Source organism: Plectropomus leopardus, chromosome 10, assembly GCF_008729295.1.
Source record: "Plectropomus leopardus isolate mb chromosome 10, YSFRI_Pleo_2.0, whole genome shotgun sequence".
NCBI classification, from domain to species: domain Eukaryota; kingdom Metazoa; phylum Chordata; class Actinopteri; order Perciformes; family Serranidae; genus Plectropomus; species Plectropomus leopardus.
Genome location: NC_056472.1, coordinates 6,379,159 through 6,402,644, shown reverse-complemented (window position 1 = coordinate 6,402,644; position 23,486 = coordinate 6,379,159). Strand labels below are relative to the sequence as shown.

General features: G+C 38.6%; 1 protein-coding gene across 1 annotated transcript; it reads left to right on the top strand.

Moving 5' to 3' along the window:
- Positions 1 to 1,427: 1,427 nt before the first annotated feature.
- LOC121949612 (leucine-rich repeat-containing protein 3-like) lies at positions 1,428 to 2,228 on the top strand. The gene has a single exon (XM_042495352.1). The coding sequence runs from the start codon at positions 1,428 to 1,430 to the stop codon at positions 2,226 to 2,228; it is 801 nt and encodes a 266-aa protein (XP_042351286.1).
- Positions 2,229 to 23,486: the final 21,258 nt, after the last annotated feature.

Below are 23,486 nucleotides of genomic sequence, written 5' to 3'. Positions count from 1 at the left end.
ATAAAGTGCTCCAGCATCAGAGAATAATTTCACGTAACGTTTATAGCAGACAATGCAGAACAAAATGACGTTTTGCTAACTGAATGAGAAAACGCTGGCATTGACCCATGGCCGTTCCTCCTGGTTTATGAGATTTGCTGAAGTGAAATGGATTTTTTTCCCCTCACTAATCACATTATACATTTTGTAAACATTGTGGGAATACCATTTACTCAGCTCAGTTTGAGAAGACAAAGACATTTTCCAGTGCCACTTAGAAAATGACTTATCTTAGCAATGTCGGGATGATTCTTCATATGTAAACTGACAGCTATTGCCATCATCTGCTGCACTGAATACTTTATTCTTTATGAAAGCTTACAACTGCCAAACCAGAAAAAAAGAAACCTGATCAGTAACAGGTAATGAGATTACACGTTACTTACGTTACATATTTTTAGAAGATATTCCAATATTATAATGATTTTTTCACTTTATGACAAGATGTTTTTCATTGTTCAGAAGATATTTTCATGTTATTACAAGAAACTTTTCATGTTATAACAAGAAACGTTTCTTATTATAGCAAGGTATCTTTCAAGTTTTTACAAGATACTTTCATGTTGTAAAAAAACTTTTCTCATCATAACAAGAAAGGTTCCTTGTTATAACAAGGTATTTTTCATGTTTTTAGAAGATACTTTCATGTTATAACATAATATTTTTCACAGTTTGACAACATACATGTTAAAACAAAATAATTCTCAGTTTTATTACATACTTTCATGTTTTGTGTTATAACCAAAAACTTTTCTTGTTAAAAAATAAATATATTTTTTACTTTCTTCCTTTTCTTCAACAAGGAAAGTATTTTGTTATGACAAAAAATATCTTGTAAAAATGTGAAAAACAAAGGCACCTTTTTTGTTAAAAATAGTTAAAAATATATTTTATATGACACGAAAATACCTTGTAAAAATGTGAAAAACATCTTTTAATAAAAATAAACTTTTCAGGTTATTAGCTGATACTGATCAGTTGTTTTCTGGCATGACAATTCTATGCTTCTGTAATTTTCTGCTCAGGAATAACATACATTCTCTTTGTTTGTTTCAGTGCACAACGTGACATGTTGATTGCAGTGTGACCTGCCCTGCTCCGACTGAAGCTCTCACAGTAAACCTGAGATTACAGCTCCCTGACGGAATATGCTCAGTGAGCAGCTACATTTTTGGATGGGCTCTTTTGAAATCTATTTCAAAAGATTATATGACACCCTATCAAATCCATTTTGAAGAATTATCTCAAGATATGCCCTCATGTTGGTGTGAATAAACAGATAATTTTGGCATTCAGAAAGCTGTGATCACCACCTTTTAATGCCAAGAGAACAGGTGAAACAATGATTGCTTTTGCCTGACAGGACTTGTGGGAGGTTGCTGCTGAATATGCAGGACATAGTGGGGACTGATATGCCCAGAAAAGTCCCTGTCTTTGATGGCTTTGCCCTCTTATGGGGCTTGCTCTTTGGATTATTTGTCGCAAGTGCACCAGTCATGGCTTGTCCCGGTAGTTGTCACTGTATAGAGAAGAGTGGCATGACTGTGGTTCAATGTATGTCTCGCAACTTGGAGAACATCCCATCAGATCTTCCAAGAGATACTGTTGTGCTACTTTTGGCATCTAACCACATCACCCACATCCCAAACCATGCCTTCAGAGAACTGCATTACCTTCAGGAGCTGGACCTGTCTAACAATGACATAGAAACTCTGGACCTTGGAGCGTTTCAAGGTGTTTCCGACAGCCTCCTTGTCTTGGATCTATCAAACAATCGCATCCAAAGTGTCCCCAAAGAGGCATTCGCGCGCCTACGAGCGAAAATCAGCCTCTCAAACAACCCGTGGCACTGTGAGTGCACTCTGCAGGAGGTCCTGAGGGAGTTGCGGCTGGACCCCGAGACAGTGAACGAGGTGATCTGCCACACGGCAGTGCAGGAGGAATACGCAGGCAAACCGGTAATCCAGGTGCTGGACTCAGGGATCAACTTCTGCAACTTTCACCACAAGACCACTGACGTAGCCATGTTCGTCACCATGTTCGGATGGTTCACCATGGTGATTGCGTACGTCATTTACTATGTGAGACACAATCAGGAGGATGCTAGGAGGCACCTAGAGTACCTCAAGTCACTGCCCAGCAGCTCTCAGATCAGCAAAGACTTTGACACCATCAGCACTGTTCTCTAGCACGGCCATGTGCGGCTCAGGAGATGTGGAGCGTGTGTGTGTGCGTGTCCATAAATATGTGAGTAAATGTGTGGTTATGTACACAATGACAAAAACAACACATGCAACACATAATCTGAGTAAATTATCTTAGTTTTTTCAGTGACTTAAATGCATCTTTTTAATTTTTTTCAGCCTTAAACGATCTAGTTTTTCCCCAAAAACATTTATTTCAGTTTTATTAATTATTACTAAATCTCACTCTATAACTCGACAGGGCAACAGTGATAGCACAAAATAAACAGAGCACTCCTAAAACTCACATTTCCATGAGCGATGATGGATTTAGACTGGAAAGATAAATGTTCCCACTCTGGTGTTGATCCACAGTGTGATTGAATTTGGACTGAGATGAATGAGGACTACTGTGCCCCAGAGTTACTTGTATTGATTGATTTATGTTCTTCGTGTCACACTATCAAGGTAAAGGCCATCTTATGAAACTTTGGCTATCATGAAATAGGGCAAAATGTGCATATTCAGTTTGAATAACAAATGCATAACCGCCCTGCCTCCAGTAAACCTTGAACAGGGAATTTCTGACCCAGGAAATAAGGTTACTTTGAAACCGCTGCGATATTTAGACAAAATAATTCAAAATGTTGGCATACACTTGCAGCTCTGATGGGTTTTTGGTACATACCAAAAAATATCTAAATAAGCATTCAGTTTCCATGCCAAGATGATGAAGGAACATTAACATGTAGAGTTTGTTGCTATGCGACACAATGAGATCTGCATACTGTAATATGTGCAACCCAATCACCTGAATACATGATGGCATTGTATGTTTCTGCAAACCATAGATATGTTACATTCCTATGTTATTAGATCAAGGTTTCGCACACATTCTTTCATGTGTAGCAGCCCGCTACGATTAAAAAATGTGCTGCCCCGTTTTTGGTTTTCTATTTTTGGAGCTGAACTTTTCATTAGGAGCACTGTTAAAATATAGATACTGTTAGGTTAATTGCACCACACTCTTGGAGCGCAGAGCGTACTATGGGCACACATGGAGCAGCAGAACTTGCCACTGCTTGTCTCATCCACTGATCTGATCTGATCTGACTGCTGTAATCGGATCAACTGATCAATTATCCATTCTGCAACTCAAAATTTCACAAACTGCTGCTGAGGAAAAAAAGGCCTCATGATTAGTTTCACCTGCTATGCGTTCACGGACCCACAATAACCTCGGAATTACTGTAAGAGAGGGGGCACAGAATGATACACAAGGACACAAAAGCAAGAAAAAAAAAGTGTTGTTGTGTTTATGTAAAAAACAATTTATTATAGTTTGGAAAAAATATGTTTTGTTTAAAAATACCCAGTTATGGGGGCACAATCCCAGTTGGTAATGCAGCCATATCTTGGTTTAAAAAATATGACACTAGGCCCAGTGGAAACACAAGTGATAGTGAAAACACACCTATCATTGGTGGCTAAAATCCTCTGGAAACAGCGATGGGTTGCTAAAAAAACAACCACTTTGTTATTTGTTGGTCTCAAAAGTGGTCTGCAGTTCAGCAGGTGTCTTGCCTAGGTGACAGGCCATCCACCACTCCCACCCCGCCTCCTCTGGATGACAAAGTCTGCTCATATACTTGATCACTTTAGAAACATTGATATAATATGTATGAAATGTGCAAAAGCAATGAATCAGTGGTTTGCAGTTGTGTATGATGCCAACAGTGTCTTATGGCGACTGTTAAATTCCCTCTCATATCTCTATATCATCACATATTCAGCCCATTTTTTTTCCCCTCATAGTATGGAAGACTAAAAATTGTCACAGCTGTCAATATGTGGTATATAGTTCGCAGATTTCAAAAATATTTAGATCTTTGGATATATTATTGCCTTATTAATTAGACATGTTTAGCAAATTTTATTTACACATCAGCAGCAAAATCATCCTCTTTTTGAAGTCTAGTTGTACGTTTAATGTTCACTGTTTTATTGTGATCAAGTCTCCTGAGAAAAACATAGCACTGGATGTTCAACTTTCCTCAATTGTGTTTCTGTTGTGTGGTTTCAGTACAGATGTGCACAGTGGGTGTAACAGAGCTTGTCAGTCAAGAGAACATCTGCTTGCTGTCAAAGGATTTGATTGGAACAGTGAGAGTGAACCATAAAGTTAAGCTTGAATCATGTTTCTTTGAAAATAAACACAAACGTCTGCGGAATTACATAGAGAAAGTGTTACGGGTACACATCGATCACAGCGGAGGAGCTGACGCACACTGCCCAAACCCCAACAACCTTCATTTGGACCTGCACGTCAAGCGAGTTGATTCATCTCCTGTCAGGAGGCAGAGATGGAAAAAAAAAAGTTACACAAGCCATGCAAACGTATCTGAACAACCTCCTCTTAGTTCATGTTTGCCTACAAGCTGCAGAAGCAAACTTACAGCCTCGACGTGCAGCTCATAAAAAATGCATTAATGAGCTATAAAAGAGGCCATAAAGCTCACAGTTGAGAGATAACTCTCTGTGATCCCTTTTACATTACACAGTGTTTTGATTCAATGTTAAAGCCCTGATAACCTGATACAATAACAGTACCTTGGAAGGAATTTTAGAAATTGTAACTGCCAGCTTGTTTTTGTTTTTTTTTTGTTTTTTTTTTTAATAACCTGCTCATTTCTAACTAAAAATGTGCCACCTCCTGTGTAAAACTACAAATCTGCAGTGTTGTATTATCAAGTACACCACAGAGAGGTTCGCTTAAGCTTCATGTTTTATTACATCTTGAAGGAGTCAGTTATAGCACAGGTAAAAGTCATCATGAACAAGTTTATTATATAAAAAGTACTCACTGATGCAGCTTTGTACTGATCATTTTGAGATCAATTTCTGGGGTCCAAATTATCTGTATTTATGAATGTATTTATGTTGAATGTCAACATACAGAAGTGTCAAAAATTGCATCGTTATCTCTGTTATTTGTGAACTACAGCAGCGAACCACAGACAGCTAAATCAACATACCATTACTACTATTACCACTATTAAATTAACTGTAGCACAGCACTGTTTGTTAGGACACAAATGTAATTCATGGGTCACTTTGTTGGTCAGTGGTTGACTGTGTCCAGGTGCCTACTCTCTGGGACTTCTACACCATAGCACTGTGCACTAATTTGGACAACTGAGTGCCAAGTTCTCTCCCTGTCCGTCCTTGCCATTGCAGAACTCATGCTGTGTCTCTAGTCGGCTACTTCCATTAGTACACATACATGAAGGAAAGGAGTCTACACTGCATACACTATGTACTGATCGCAAGATCTGGCAGGTTGTCTTTGGCTCTGCAAATTGCAACCGGCAGAGCATTATCACCAAGATATGATGAACGATGATCACTTGCCAAAATGTATGCTTACTATATCTGCTTGTTTGCTCACTTGACTTCTCCTGTCTTTATTTATTTTATTAAAAAATGAACATGCTTTCACAGCACATTTCCATATCTATAAATCTCCGTGGCTGATACTGACTGGGTCTATCATCATCAGCTGATCCACCAAGTCAATAGAGTGGTGCAGGAGTTGGTCCTGAAACCCTGAAATGATTAAGCATTTCTGCACCTCTTCTGGTTGCCTCATCTCAAAGTTAACATTTCACAAGTTTGAAATGTGTTTGTGGTCTTTCCCATGGATGTATTAAGAGACCTGAATGCAGCATTCGAGGCGGGACCCTGTTAATTCCTATGAAGGTTGCTCAGTGGCGCATGAAGCCAAAAAAGCTCAATTTCCAGAGTATATCACCCATTATTATTATTTTAATATGCTTCCTCTATGGGCATTATTGGGCCCATAGAGGAAGCATATTAAACACTTACCTTGGCTGAGTTGGTTACTTCCAGTCTAATGCTACGCAAATTTCAATCAGGATAAAATGACTGAATCTCTTCTAGACTTTTCAAACGTTGTTGGACCAAATGGATCAAATCCTGATAGTAAAACAAGTCATTTGGGTTGGTTGTTACTTTCAAAAAAACGTATCCACAGTTTTATAGACGTCTGTTTCCCACTGTAACTCAATGGGAAAAAGTCTTTTTTGGCCTCAGGGCATCACGTGACGGTGTAATTCCAAGTTTGGTCACTACAAAAATTGGCTTCAAAGCATGGCACGCCCTCTGTTGGCCTGTTTCTATGTACACAGCAAGACAATCACTGAGAGTGAGAACTGTACAACATCTGCTATACTTCTCTGTGTGACTGCACTTATGCACTCAAAATATCAAGTATAAGTACAGAGGTATCTAATTTGAGACACAGCATGAGATTCAGCTACAACTTATGCCTAGCTAGTTTCTGTGTGGGGCTCGGGGAACCTAAGTCATAAAGGTGTTAAAGCCCAATTGCCCCGATGGGTGGATTTTTCCAAAAAAGGACAAGAACCAGTCCCAGAAGACAATGACAGAAAAGTGTCAGAAAGTTAATGTTAACATGCTTTTCTGTGATTGACAACTTACTGTACCTGTCCTCGTATGGTGACTCCCACTCATCTAGTAGTTCAAGCAAGTTGAAATAAACACAAAGAACGATGTGCAACTTATACTTGACTGATAGAGACTTGTTTTGAATGTGCATACTGTATGCATCTTTTTCTTTTTATACTATTGTGGGTCTATTTGTCATAGAGATGTTATCTGTCTGTGCAGTTCTAACTTGTCATATAAAATGTTTGTGCTGCCAATGTGTACACAACTTTTACAATCTAAAGGAATGCATATGCCATCTGTGTTGTTCTTTTGTAAAATATGTCTTTAGGTAAAAAACATGTCCCCAAGTGTTTGGATGTCTTTAAGAACTTGTATTTGTTCAATGTCTCTTCTATAAATATTGTTCTATGAGCTGTGTAATTCTGTGATGGAAATGAAAGGGCTCTGATAATTTTGTTTGTGATAATCTTATCAATTTTCTATCTGTTTCAGTAATACCTATACGTTTGTTTTATTTCTTGATTTCAATGGACGCCTAACCAGCATTTGAAAATAAAAAGAAAAATATTTTCCAGGACACTTCAGTCTCCTCACATTTTTGTATTTTGGCTCTGCATACAATAGATGGCCAGTAGGAAGCCAGCTTTCATCATCACAATAGTGTATTAGCTGGATCCTTTCTCCTCCAGATTATTTCTCAGCCTTGCCGTCTCAGTTAATTAACTTGCACTCCATGGGCTCAACAAACAGTTTAGTTGCAGGCAACAAAAAAAAAAAGAAAAAGGAGCAGATCTATGACATTGTTTAATATCAGCCATATTTTCATTGACAAGAGCTATTTCCTATGTGGAAAAAGGGGAAAAACGCAAAATGTGCACAAAACACAATAACATGGAATTTGATTTGTTGTAGTAATTTATCAGAGGTTGAGGATTTGGGCCTTTTTTATTAGGAGGTTTCATAACGGAACAGCGTGAGCTGGCATTACTATGATAAATAACCAATTTTTAATCTTCCAAGCAATAGCAGCTCACAGTGCAGGGTGTCCAGAGAAGCCTGTTCTGTGACAAGTAGGCAAGCTTTTGGGCTTATCCAGCCATTACAGTGTGAGTGCACAGTGCGGAGATCGATGAAAGACTCATTACTGAGAGAAACTTTTGCCTGCTGTATCAGTATTTAAAGGCCAGTGTCACTGAAGTTCTGTGACTTAGTGTTGCAGTTATCTGAATTGGGGTTTCCGAAACCTTCAGCACTGTGCTGTTTATTGTTGTAGCTGGTTTTATTCTGTTTTCTTCTTCTTCTTCTTCTTCTTCTTCTTCTTCTTCTTTTTTTGCTGGAGATTGTTGTATCACCTGGAGATTGCTGGAGATTGTTGTATATTTTCTTTTTTGTCAAATATTCAGAGTTTCTGCCAATGCATCTGAAATGCAGATGTGGGCAGTGGGCTAATTACAGAACGGGTGTATGAGTTCTGCAGCTGCAGTATAGGTACAGTAACTGAGATGTTCTTTTCTCTAGACCTCATTCATAATTCAACTCTATCACCAGATAAGAATGTCCTTGATTATGTCCAATGTTGTTAAAAACTTGTGCTTGCTATATTGTCTTTGCATGACAACTACAGTATGGTTGATGTAATTGAAAGATTGTGGTCATGGCAAATAAAGGGTTAAGGTTTGGTTAAGCATGTTATTTTCATGAGGTGAAATCCCATTTTTGATACTATTTATGGTCTACAGTTTTTACACTCTGCCATTACCTCTTTATATAGTAGTTTTCATTGTTAGTGGCGGGGTCCGCCATTTCTGGGCTTTATTCATAATACCTTCACACACTCGAGAAATTCCCACATATCAGACATGCAATCTAGCATTATTCTGTCTCACTGAAATTAGCGTCACTGTTTACTGTTCCCTCTCTTCATCAGAGCTGTATTAACTTACTGTAAGGACATGAAACACCCTGCTGCTGCTGCTTTAAATAAAATGCACTGAACTGGTGAAATGTGAGATGGCTTTTATAGTGAAACTTCTAATGCGACTATGAGCGTCGTCAACCAGAATTGATATCTCGAGGATTTCAGCTTTATGGTAAGTAAACTAAAATACTCGGTTAAGGTTAGAAAAGGTTCATAGTTGATAAAAGTGCAAACATTAACTGATGATCTGTTATGAGGGGCGGACACCAACAAATCCATGTGTTGATCTCACACACCATCGTACCTTCTGCTGTCAGCAAGACCCAGAAATACTTCATAACTTGGGGTAGGAACTTGCTCTGAATGAGAAAAAAAGGTGGTATTTATTTAACAGAGCATCATGGCCTCACAAGGTGTTGACCCTCATCCTAAACCACCACAGTGGAGGATATAGGAAATGCATGACCCGTTCAGTCAGCCTTTTTCTTTGTTTTTTTATTTTTGTGTGTGTCAATCCTCACCCCGATAATCATTTATCTTGGCATGCTACATCATTATCCCTCTTTGTTGCCTCCATTGAGGACATAATGTATTCTTCTCTCCTAGTGATTAACATGTAGCACGACGTGCTTGGCTCGAATGTGACCCACTCAAACGCCTTCCTGTGTTTGTTCATCCTGGTTGTTTGCCCTTTGCACCATCTGTTCATTGAAATATCATTAACATTTTAATTAAAGACCCTGACAATTCTTATGAAGGCGACAAGAGAAAGTGGATTTCATTCCTTCTTGTTCGGAAGCCCTTGATTTTAGTAGCCAAAAAATCTATTCTCAGGTACCGATATTTTACAGGACTTCAATGTCACTGATGAAGCTCAATATACAAGATATACAAGATGTTATTTTCTTCATATCTATTAAATAAAGGGTTGAACCAATGCATGGGGCCAATATTCTCCTTTAATAAAATTGAAAATAATGCATTTTGTTTGTCTAACAAAATTTATTTCTATGGGAAAACAGGAGGTAAACTGGATTTTGACATACAAGGTTTCATGGTGCAGGGTTTTTAAAACAAATATGTTGAAAAAACTCAACATTTTAACTTAACAGAAGTTCCTAAAAAATGTCATGTACCCATTGGTGGGCCAGTCAGTACATTTACACGCTGTGAAGCTAAACTTTGATCAAACCCACAGAATTTTATCTTGAATTCTAGTTGAAAGTTTCCTAAAATATCATCAAATATCAGACTGAATTCTAAAACTGCATAGAATATTAATGACACTGTCAGACGTGTGGAATAATACAGTTTAACAACCTTAAGGCTATTTAGAGGAAATTCTATGTTCACGGGTTAAAAAGGACTCTATGATATATATGCATGTGCATATATGCATATATGCATAACTGAACTGTAAATAAAAACAAGTTCATCTCCAAAACAAAATAATATTTTTGAAAAGGCAGGTTTGTTCAAATATCATACGGCCCCCATGAACACTTTTCATAGTGAGGACAAATATCCATAGTACAATTTTGGTTAAATATTCTGCTGTTGAATCTTTGAACTTTACAAGACTACAGTGGATGCCACTAGAGGCTCAGGAACAAAGAAAATGACATATTGCCTAATGACCATGTGCATCACGACATCAGATCATGCCTGCTGATTGCATCATGAAAAAGATGTTGAAACACATATACCAGCATTTTTGTCAAAGTAAAAAGAACCTAAATGATTTAACTGCATTTACTGTCAGCATGTGTTTTCAAAGTGTGTTTTTAAATGAACCAGGATTGAAATATTAATGCATGTGTCCACATAGTGGTTTTTTTTCTCAGTGTTGATTTTGTTTTGCAGTTTTTTCCTATATGAGAAGCAGGAATATGCACCAATGTGTTTGACAGTGTTGTCTCCACGTCCAACTATGGTCCAGTCAGAGCAGGAAATATTGATCATATTATTGCTTTGAAGACAGAAAAGCGCATAACTGTTTTTTATTTTCATATGAAATCCCAGAGCAAACACTGGAATTGGACTAAAAGATTTCTGAATGTCCAATCAAGAATGTACTGGTATGGGTTAAAAAAAAAAAAAAAAAATCTTAAAAATTAAAGTTGTAGCAACTTCCACAACAATACCTGGCAGTTGGCTGGATGTCCTTCCTGGGCATCCTAGCAACATTGGCATAGTTTTCTTTAACAAAATTAACACTGGAACTGCAAAGTTGGATGGTGGATTTGCCTCTTTCACATCAGAGGTAGTCAGTTGATCCATGGTCATATAAAAATACTGATTGGTGCAGCTTTAACAAAATGGTCGCAATAGTTTAAATGCTGATCCAAAACTAATTAAGCAAGTATTTGTTGGCTTCCATCAGGTTTGCACCATAAAAAGTTTTATTCAACATTCTGCAAAGGATATTTTAATGGAAGACAAACATTTACTGGCCTTACATGACAATAACATTTATGACATATGACAGTTTGGGTTGTCCTGAATCATCCCTTGCTGTAACCCCTCCTGCTGTACACCAACCTAAAACTCTCGAGTCTTACAGATCTCGACAGTGCGGGCCTTTTGGAGGGCATGGGCAGCAGGTGGCAGAGGGACTGCCAAGGAAGGTCACAGTGTTTAGTCCATGAAATGGTGAATGTGTCTTGCTGCATCAAAGTGTCCTTGAGCGAAACGATAACCAACCACATCCCAAAATCTCTCTTGCTTCATGGATTTGCTGAATCATTTAGGACATCTACACTGTAACCAATTTAGTAACCCGTGTTCAAATAATGAATTACATTTGAAAAAAAGGATCTGGTGCAGCTTAAGAAACTAAAGGAAACCTGGAATTTTAACTTTTCTTTATGGCTCAGGTTTATAAATGTATTTCTAGAGTTTTTTCTTCCTATTTAGGATTGTGAGTGCTTAAAATAGTGCCAGTGTTGGATGTAGATGGCAGTGGTTTGTGATGAGGCCATTGAATACATTGGGACATGTGAATGGATAATTCTTTGATTTGTTGTGGTTTGCCATTTTTAAAACACACTACATGGCCCCCATGATATCTAATGGCACTGCCCCATTTCATCCACTGTAAAGCATCTGTAAACTTTCAGTAAACATAATCAAACACAAACATAATGAATGCAGAGTACAGACAGAAGACTCCATCTGTGCCTTGCATTAAGTATAAATGAGCCAATATTCTGGTAACTGGGTTGGGTGCAGTTTATGTGCACAGCTGGATACTAAATCCGCATATTGCCATATAAAAGTTACAATTAGTCTTCTTTAAGTTATATTTAAAGCACAGCTTTTGAAATTTTTGCAAAGTATAAAGCACTAGGTAATTTTGAATCCAAAGTGTAGTCATCTGCTCTTTTAATAAGATCTTCTGGCACCGCATCTATCAGCAGGTTACTTGTAAGCGAGCCCTGGACTGGGAGTTTGTGTAGCGTGTTGTTTTTCATTTATATCATTTAGATGACAAAGCACTTTACTTTCCCACTGGATCATGAGCAGTTGAGCATCGCATCGTCTCTGAAAACCACAATCATCAACTCGTCTCCACAGGTGTCGGTAGGAGAATGTGTTCAATTAACCCCCCACCATATTTCACAAGCAGCGCTGGCACAGTGGCCACCGCTGCTTTGGTTCCAGCTTAGGATCGGGCAGTCACCCTCACTCACCATCATTTCCACCCCTGTAGGTTGTAGTTTAAGCAAGCAAGTTTCGTAACACCATTTCTCTGGCTTTGTTTCACCTAACTTTATGAGAAGTGATATTCTTATATGTGGATATTAATGACTTTTTTAGTGGTATAGATGTGTCTCTAGTTGCATGAAGGGTATTGATTTGTATACCCAGAGAAGTGTGTGTTTTGGGTGAGCCCTGCAATCTCCTCAAAAAAAAAATTACACTTTAACACAAATTATTTACTTGTCTCAGTCTCAAAGGCTCTAAACCCTTGGCTCCGAGCAGTCAATTTCTCCTTGCAGAGATTAATGGCAGGCTTTTAGGTGTGTGTAAACGCTATCCATACATGACTCCAGATTTTGGAGGGCATCGGACCTAAATCGATGCCCGACTTTCAATAACATGATGTCAGAAACTGACAAGCAGTGTGGCGTAGTAAATCAGATTTTCAGTGTAGCCAATAAAGGAGGTGACCTGCTTCGGAGCAATGTTTAGTTAATGGATTTTTAAAATGGGGCCATCCAGAGCTGCGCTGGCTGCCAGGCCAGCAGACGTGTGGTGAGATCAAAGTACCGGGTATAGTGACTGAAACATCAATCACCGCATCCCTTTCTCCTACAAAGTATGTCATTTACATTGGGACATTCTTAATGGAGGAAAAAGACAGTCATTATGTTCACTGGCAACTTTTGTTCCGATGCAGGAAGCGTGATGTTGTGAAACAGAGAACTTATAAATGAGGAGGTTGGGGTAGAATAGCAGGTGTATTTGTATGATGTGGGTGTTACAGTTAGGCTACTGAATATACTAATTCATGCTTTCTTGTGAGATGAGAAGATTGATACTGCTGTCATTTGGTATGTGTAACAGCCATGGCTAGGTCTGCTTGTGTGTGAGCTGCATCAGTTTCTGCGGTTTGTCGATGTTGTTTTCAATCAGTACATTTACATGTTAATTTTTGTTTGTAATTTTTTCTGGACTTGTAAAATTGCACTGCTTTGACAGTGATTTTAGCATAAGTCTGCAAAACTAAAAGGCACCATTTTTGCGTGCGCATGAAACGCTGCTGGACGGCATCACTTGAGAGAACATAATATAAGGAGCATGAGAAGGTGGAGCCTACAAACCCCGGACATTCATGGGGGAGTCTGCTATTCACTATTTGTCTGAACGCATCTGTACCAGAATGTTTGTTTGTTGACGTTCCAGCATTGGTTGCCATGTGCTCATGTTGCCACCATATGCTTTGTTGACATCACGGTAGCGGCATCCTGGAACGTAAGCAGCAGGCACAGAAGGATACCTAAAATGTCATAGATAGACACAGAAGTCCATTGCAAAGTGGAAATGTGACGATGTGGAAAGAGGCAACATGTGACGAGTTGGGATGAGGAAGTGTTGTCAGTTCTCATTTCTGCAGCCTGGTCACTAGAAGAAAATATTTGTATTGACATTTACGCAAATCATATCAATGTTTCTAAAGGGATGTACTGTTGCTCTGAAGACATGCTTATGAGCTGAGTTTGTCATCTGGAGGTGGAGGGGATGGTGGATGGTGTAACACCAAGCGGAGACAGCTGCCAAGCTGCAGACCACTGAGACCAACAAACAACACTGGCTGTGAGACATGGGCGGCATTTCCATCAGTGATTGTTCCACCAAAACTGAGTGATTAAGCCAAAATATGACATGTCCCTTACCATAACCAAGTGGTTATTTTGTTTTCACATAACCACATGCCCAAAATTTTGTTCTACATATCTGCTACATAATTACCCACAAATGTTACATATCTGTGGTTTGGAAAAAACATACAATGCTTTTGCATTTTGTCATGGTCTACACGCTGGGTTAGATACACTAAATATAATATCTATAACCAGATTTCTGCATATGTATGCAGAATCTGTAGGCAACAGGCAAGCAGCAACCTCAGGGACTTGAAAATGAAGCCCACGTGGAATTTTCAAAAACTGCAGTTCTTCAAATGGTCATTTGAGGCTGGCTCCAGATGCCGATCAATCCCCATAGACCCCCATGTCAAAATGCCCAACATCACAGCAGAAATAAACATGTGCACAGCATAGTACAAAAAAACAGTTTTGGTCTCTATGGGTTCAGAGACTGTACTGTATATATTAAAAACAGAAGATGAGAATGGGGGACTCCAACACAAACAATGACAACTACTACAAAAGGTACTGAATGTAAATACATTGAATGACTTCTGGAGAAGAAAATGCTGAATATAAAAGATATAAAATGGGGTTTGATTTGATGTAAATATTCAAGATTATACATTAAATTTGGTTTATAAAACCACAAGTCTATGACTAAATAAACAAAAACTTAATTTAAAGTTTCAAAGAAATGTTTAGTTATAATTTATTAAGAGTTTGATCCATCACTCATAGTTAGAAACTGATTTGAAAAAGTTCTTCAGGGCTTTTATTGTCTTGCGTTATCGTCACTGCGATCATTAAAATCAGTTAATTTGGGCAGAGTATTTTTAGCTTGAGTGCAGAGACCATAAAGACAGTTAATTGAATGAGACAATTCCTTCATTTGCAGCTGGAAGTTTTAATAATCAGCTCAATTGTTCATGATCATATGCTTTTCTTATAGCATTCACACGTTTGTATTTCACAAAGTTTGTCTCGAGGGATGTGAAAAGACTCAGTTTGACAGACAAGATTTGGGTTGACAGATAAATTTGCACCTTACCCAGATTCAGGGTTGCTCAAGGCGCACACTTATTATTCTTGGGATGACATTGCACCATCTCATCCATGACACAAGAATGTATTTTTCTCCTCAATAATGTATTTCTGTTCACCCTAAGGCAATTTGTGGATAGTGTTGGTTTGGAATCTGTATGTAACATACGCCTTAGAAAACTTGATATATTCACTGCGTAACTATTGCCATCACTGTGAAGCAACACTGTTACTGTAGCAATAAGATTGCTATACACATAGAAGACATTGAGGACTTGTATTTTTTTTTTTTTGCTTTCTCTTTCACCCTTGTCTGAATGATACCCTACAGTTGAGAGATAAGTTGAATGGCAGTCTTCATATAGCTGCTTTTACAATCATGTTCAGGACCCGGCAACAACTTTGGAGCAAGTAGCCTAACGAAGTGTACCTAGGAAGTGTTTCACTGAGACCTCATTTCCAGAGACCTGTATTTGTTATTGCTCTCATACTTCAAAATGTTTTTCCAGTTGTGTTGATTTGTCTTTTGGAAGTCTAATCTAGTTTGAGAATACTGTAGCTTGCACAGTCCCAGTGCACTTCAGTTTTGATAGAACTGCTCTGACTATACCATATTTTTTTTGTCTTCTTCTGAAATGGAGAAGCAGAAATTTTATTGTTTGTTACGATAATATTACCTTTTTTTGTCTAGCCAATTCTGCCTATGAATGAGCTGAATATAAATGAGATGTCACACAGTTATTGACCATGTACCCAAACCTTGTGTCTTTTGACGTGGTAATTCTAGCTCCATGGTAACAGGTAGCAGCAGCAGCACATGTACTATGTTTTTACACCTATGCCATGTGGTATGTTCCAACATATTATTAGTGGCAGAGTAGGGTATGCAATGTTCAAATGATGTATGGATCTATAGGGGCCTCTGATGGAAAAAGCAATTCTTTTTGTATCCAATTAAGTAGTATTCAATCAGGGCCTCCAAGCCAGCTTTTGTGTAAGGGACAAAGAAGGGGTCACTAGTATGCTTGCCATTCAGTGTAGTGGTACTGTTCTCCTTTAATGTGGATCTGAATGAGGATGCACTTGATTTGTGTAATTAAGGGTCAGGGCCTATCTCGAGGAAAAAAAATGTCTGTCTTTGTGCAAGGGCCCTTGTTCAAAACAAAAATTGGTGACATCCATAGTGTTGCCTGAAAAGGCTAGGATGGTGAAACATTGTAAGACAGTAAGACTAAGCACTGTTAGCCTGTGCTGTCTTAAGTATTTCTTTGTAACATTCCATATGAATGGCTGTAGAAGCAACAATCATAGGTTAAGTTAAAAACAAAACAAACAAAAAAAAATCTTTTGGTATGTGTTTTGGAAGGCTGCAATCACATGACCAATGCATTGACTGGAGTGAAAAAGAAAGCAGTTCTGAACAGTCTTGTTAGGAGCCAGGTTGGGGTGATGAATGGGTCACAAAAATCTGGACTTTCCCCTGGAGATCTGTGTTTGGAATCATGTGAACTTTAAGTGAACTTTAAATCATTTTAAGATTTGTCCTCGCCATGTTTCTTTTTTTAAACATAGTCATAGTGACATTACTTGCCTAAACCTAACCTCCTTTATATATGTTAATTACATAACTGTAGGTTAAGGATGTAAAGTCATTTGTGGGGTGCTATTTCAGAGGATATCATATGCACCCCTCTATGAGGATATGTTGATTGATTTGTTCCATTTGCAGTGGGAAGTAAGAATTTCCAGGTTCCCAGTCAGAGGGCCACCTGAAGTCAGATTTCCAACTTGGGAAATCGAGGAAAGTCATCTTGATTTTATGACAGTCACTGGAGGGCAGTTTGGGTGTGATGTCATTTCCAGCTAAACCACCTAAACAAATCTTGTGCACTAAAGCTACTGCTCTGCTAACATGTTGCTCATGTTACATCTTCCGTGACTGGCTAGTAATTGTTACCTTTGTTGGTTGGACTGGTTAAGGTTCAGGCAAGAGGAGTGGGACTGCTTAGGGTTAGAATGTCAGAATAAGCCAATCAGAGGCAGAGTAAAGTCTGGTATACACTACAATTTTTGGCTGTACCAGACGAAAGATGACTGACGTGAAAGAAATGTGGCGATATCTTTGGTCATGGCTCTAAAACAGTGAGAGGTTCAAAGATTGCCGTTGCGATCAACGACAGTCTGGGACAAAATTCTGACAGTGTCAGGAATTTGGGATGACCATCTCACTGTGTGACTGCTGTTACAACCTATGTGTGCAAAACCAACCAATAGAAATGCGGCATGAAATGACGCACTGATTAGCGCAACACTGCTCAATGCAAGTTGATGCTAATAAATACGTTGAGTCCTCATGGCAGAATTGGCCTCTTTTTCCCAGCCACAACCACGGCCACATTCTCCTTCGCCTTCTTTTCTTCAGACTTTTTGGTTTTCTTTTTTCTTTTTTCACCACAGGAGCGACAATGGATGAAGCTCACTGATGATGGTTTGCTCTTTCATACTGACGTCAATGGACATATGTCTTAGCCTGTGATTCAGTAGACCTTGTCATTATATAGTCTGCACACAACAAACTTTGATTTAGTACCCAAGTTTCAATGAAGCATGTTGCACAGTGTCACCTGGTATAAACTGATAAGACTGCCAAAATCTTACAGTCCATAGGAGGCGTAAGGCGGGCCATTCCTTCACTATACTTGGATACGCAAATATGCATCTTGTGTAGCAATGAAAAACTCAGCTAATCAGGCCTGTATGAGTGGTTTGGTCAAAGTTAGTCTCACCTAGCTGGGCATATCTCCACAGCACTTTGTCGATACTAGAGAATGGGTCCACAACTACAACTGTCTTGGGCTCTGTTATGCTTAGAATACAGCGTTGGTGCCCTTGCAAAACAGTAGTGTGCAGATATCAGAAATGGAAGTGAAATCCAGCTGAAATGGCTGACCAATGGCAGGATAAACGTGCAATCTACATTTGGTGAGTCCAACTAGATTGGTCACATTTCGATTTAATACTTGCTAACCTCTGATTTGTGCATGGCCTTCTGTGTAGTTGCATTTCCTCTAACTGAGCCTGCCCATTTCAGACAAGTGGAAAAAGCAAGGACAAAAACAAATACCAAAATCTTGTGAGCAAAATAACCAAACTTTTTAATACTTTTCAGTAGGAAGCCAATTAAGAAAACTTGTTTTCAGGGCCTTTAATACCTTAACCCAAACAATTATCTGTCAGCACACAAACTGTACATTTTTTTAGCATCAGTGTACTTCATCTGCTACAGTTGTACTTGTATGCTTCAAATACAGTTCCAGAAACAACTGTCTAGAGACAATGTTGTGGTAACTCTTATTCACAGACCTGACTGTAAACAGTGTTCATGGGGATTATTTCTTCTATAGCAAGAAGCTCAAAACTGCTGTTGAATGAAAATGGTGGAGCCTCGTGTGCAGCTGGGACTGGAAAGAGAGGCTGCTGTTGAGTCTTTCATGTAATTACTGTTTCCCAATTCCCCTACCTCCATAGAGTACTGAGTGATCTGTACATGTGGTGCCTACCCACTGTGACGCTAAACAGGGTGAGTGACTAACCCCGGCCAGACAATGCTCCATTTTATTAAATTACCATCAGATTGCAATCTATCCAAGCAGCTGTCGGCCTCTTGGAGGTGGCCTTGAGGATTCGAAGGCACTTTACTTCGCCCGCTTCGCATCACGCCAATGTCCGTCAAATTAAGCCTGCAAACTCACATCCCACAGTCCTGCACCACTGACACACTCTATTCGTGGTAGATCATAGTCAAAGCAGTGCCTGGAAATTACATGTAAGGGGAGGGCGGGTCATCTGATATCTGTGTAGTTAATTGTCAGTTGAGCATATTTTATTATTCCATGGCCAAGTAAAGACACTCTTTGTAAGAGAGAATTGATTAGAGCTTCCGCTTCAATGCTCTTCAATACAGATTATGATTTTAAAGATGTGATTGCAGCATTAGATTGTCCTGTGTCTGTATGTAAATTGGCAAATGGAAGACAGTTGAAGAGAATTGCATTAGATTGGTCGAGACCTTTCTGTTCATCAGAGCATGTGGAAGTGTTTTTCTGAAAGCTATGGTGCTTCTTTAAATCTCACTATAATTTCATCAGGATACTGGAGTTGTCTATGAAGGAGATACATTGAGAGATACAACTTTTTGAAGAATCTCAGATAAAAAGAGAGAACTTGAGATTGGCTTATGATTATTAGGAACAGATGTATCTGGTTAGATTTGTTTTTTTATTTTTTTAATCAAACAGCATGCTAATGCGAGATTGAACCTAGTCATTGACCAGGGGAGCTATTGATTATTAATAAAATACAATGCCCACCAATGTCTAGCACTTTCTTTAGGAGTCATTAGGCACTAATTTCTAAGGGATTGTATTTAGTTTCATATGTGAGATAATATGTGTCAAGAGAATAGAGGAAAAAGGTTAAATTTTGTGAGAACTGAGGAGCACAATGGTAGCCCTAAATCTGGGCATAGCAGTCATAGTGATCAACAACAGCTTTTTGATTAGTTTCAAAGCTAGAATTAAAAGCCAATATATCCATAATGTCACTCTGACTGGTAGGAATAATAATCAAAGTCATCATAAACATTTTCATTTAAACAGATGTCTGCTAAGTCACTTTCAGTCAACAAATTAATTAACAACAAACTCTTTTATGAATTGGGAGTTGGCACCAACGTTTACTTAAAAAAATATTCTGCATAGAGTTATTGGTAATGCAAACCAAACATTTCCTACTGCTGTAGCTTAACATTGAAGGAATTTAACTGGCAAATCATGAATTGACTTTTATTATGAAGCACTCAAAGGAAATGCAATGTGTTTGCTGGTGACACTAGCACTACTGCTACTTTTGTGCTGTGATTTCATCTATCAACAGCTCACTGCTGATGACAGGCTGCACACCTTCAACTCCCTGCTGTCTGCAGGATCAGGCCGTGTGCAGTGTAGAATCAGATCACAGTTGCTCACAGAATAATGGAACAATACCAATGTTGGCCCTATGCCGATATTAAAACATTAACAATTTGTGTTGATACCTTAGTGATGTTAAACTGTATCTGCTGTTACTGTCAGTAACTGCAGGTGTTGACAAATCAACCAGGACTGAAATCTTTGAGACTGCCATTTAAATGTCTAATATTCATTTTTCAGTAGTCACATGTTAATCCTTGGTATTGATAAGTCATTTCTTACTAGTGGAAATGTTAATTGTAGATGTCTTAATTTCAACTCATACCACTGACTTTTATTCAAACTCAGTTACAGATAACTAATAATAATATAATTCACTTTTGATGTGTTGTAATTTTGACTAGTTAATGATATCTACAACTCAGTTCTCACAAAAGAAAAAGAAAAAAAACATTGCAAAACACTAACTGTCAATATCAGCATTTCAGCTGTAAATAGTAGAACTGTCACTTGTTGGTCTCAATGAAATTCACAGTTTACAGACAAAAGCGCAACTCAGAGGGCAGATGAACGGATCAAAGAGTCTTAACTGAACAAAACTACAAGGATATGAAAAAATTCAGGCAGTCAACAAGGTAACATGGGGCCTGACTGGGGGGGGGGGTCAAAATCTATATCAGAAACAAAAAGCAGATATGAAATGTTTGGAATGCATGCATGGGCCACAAAGACAATGTTGCAGAGAGCTGGTGGAAGTGGACCAGTATATATACCATGGAGCTAATGAGGGGATGAGGAACAGGTGAGTGATGATGGGCAGGTGGAGTGGGAGTGGCAGGGTCTGACATGACAGCAGAGTTAGACAATGTGCAAACAACCCAAATAAACAAATGAATGATAAATAAGCAAAGTAATTTAAAACCATAACACCAGCGACAAGGCTCACTATCTACAAGTGTTCTTAAATTATAGATAATGTAAATGGATTTATAGATATGTAACATTAAATTCTGACAGTCAAAAGTAAACTACATTGATATACGTTGATATATCAGCTTGTGTAATGTAAGAATGGCATTTCAGATGTCTGATGTCTGACTAATATTAATTAGTGAAAGCCATATTTGTACTTAGAATTACATTTGAGATATCTACAACTGGTCCAAATGTAATTTTAGATATAAAAAAAAGAATTTCCTTATGTCTAAATGTCATTACAGATATATTTAGTGACATAACCAAAATTAATATGATAATATAAAGGTCAACCACTGGCACCCACATATCTAAAAAGAAAAAACAAACAAAAAAACTGAGCTTATATACTTTATTTCATAATAATAACAACAAGGGACTTAGCTGTCCATTGTAAGGCCTCCCCTTTGTTTCTTATCATCATTTAAAAAAATCACAACCCTGAGCCGCAGACATATTTCACTTTATTGAACCAGCTGGTTGGAGAGTAGGTTGGACAATCCCTAACGTAAAATGATAATGATTTGGTGTTCCCGCATCTCAGTGACTGTGGTGATTACTCCTAAGTGTTGCTGTGACAGTGATATTGATTTACCCTGATACTCATCATCCAATCACCTCTGTGCTTCATGTGAGCTGGAAAAGCTCAACTCCTTAAAGGACATTAACAAAGCAGGGGGAGAAGCTATTTTTAGATGTCCTGCTTGCACAGCTAAAGGGCATCCAAAGGATGTACAGCACAAATTCAAGGCTCTCTTTTGAGTGTGCATTTTGTTTTCCTCGTATTTTTACTCATTTAAAACTCTTCTTAAATGAAATGTGCTCATGTAAACCCCCACATTCTGGCAGAGGTCTTCTAATGACCTCTTTCCTGAGAAACATGTCCGCAGCAATGAGACCATGGCCCACGTCAATAAATTACTACATTTTTTAAGGTTGATTAAATCCATGTGTAGCACAAACTCCTCCAAATGGTTGTTTTCCATAGAAATATTTTCACAGCAGCAAGGCCATGGACTGCAGAAATTTGAAAGCTGAATGAAGTGCAACAAAGTACACGCTCAAAGGTGACTAACTGTAACATTTGACACATCATGCGGTGGCTGCACTCAACAGACCCAACAGACAAGTGACCAACTGTATGAAAGGTCACAAAGTGGTTGTGAATCTTCAATACTAAAAATGGTCAGTGCTTCAAATGGACTCGTCCCTGCTGGTGATGGGATTCACAACTCTGGGGAAGATGAATATCTCCACACACTTGAAATCTTATTATGTGAGGGAGTCCTCTTGAATTACTAATTCAATCTGAAAGCTTTCTATCTGTAATCACCACTTTGGCATCATGTCGGTGGGAGCCCTTCAAAATATATAGTATATATTGAATATAGATGTGCACAATGTTGCTTTAATCATATACGGGGCAAAAAACTTAAAAAGGGTGCAGTGTCTTGGGACATGGCTCCTGCAAAAATAATAAGAGCATGTCAGCAAGAATATCAACTTTTTTTTTCTTATTGCAGAAAAAAAAAAAGTTTTGTCTTTTCTAAACAGGCAGGATACTTCAATTGATATATTTAACACATAAAAACCAAAACCAACAATGAATGGATCCTATCGTGTATTGGAACTGTTACCATTACTTTGTCACACCTTCTCAGCTTGTGATATTGACGCTAAAGGCACCCTTAAGCATCTTCATGGTTTTGCACCACGCTTTCTACTAACTGCACCGTAAATTCAGACAAGGGAATTCTTGATGCTGCCAACCTGCTTATGCCGACTTTCAGTCTTTATACTACTTCCTACTCCCGTTAGCACAATGGTCATAGCTCCTGATTCCTGATCATGTGGGGCTATATACAAACTGTGGTGCTTTACTTTTTGTAGGCAGAGACACAGACAGACAGGGTCTTGATGCGTGCACCATCTGCTTTGAAAAATTGGAACAAAAGGCCCATTTGGGTCTCTATTTGTGTATCCGCTGTATGTCCTAGCTGTCACATATTGATTTAACATGACCTCATATTAACCACAACAGGCGTGAAAACAGATATTTTGATGGCAGTGTGTCCACTCATTTTGCAATCTAATTAAAGCATGTGAGGCATAGCGAGGGGCTCAGCTTGGAGCAATTCCAAGCAAATTCCAATTCCTCCAGCTGACCAGTTTCTCTGCCCCATTTAGTATGTCGCCTATCATTTCAAAAGCGTGAAAGCAAGAGATTTGTGTCACAACAAAACTGCCTCAGTGTTTCCTGGTAAAAGGAAGATCAACCTTAGCATACACACGGGAGGATTTATTGAGCGAACCTCTCAGCCTTGAAGTGATAAAAAGAGGGACGAGCACTTACCATGTGCCAAGTTCTAACCAATAAAGAAAGGCAGGAAAGAGGAGATGCGTCTCTGCTGCTCTGTTTTCCCTCTTGGGAAGATGAGGAGCTTGTGATACCTGCATAGCTACTGGCCCCTGCTGTGTCTGTGGAGATTGTTCA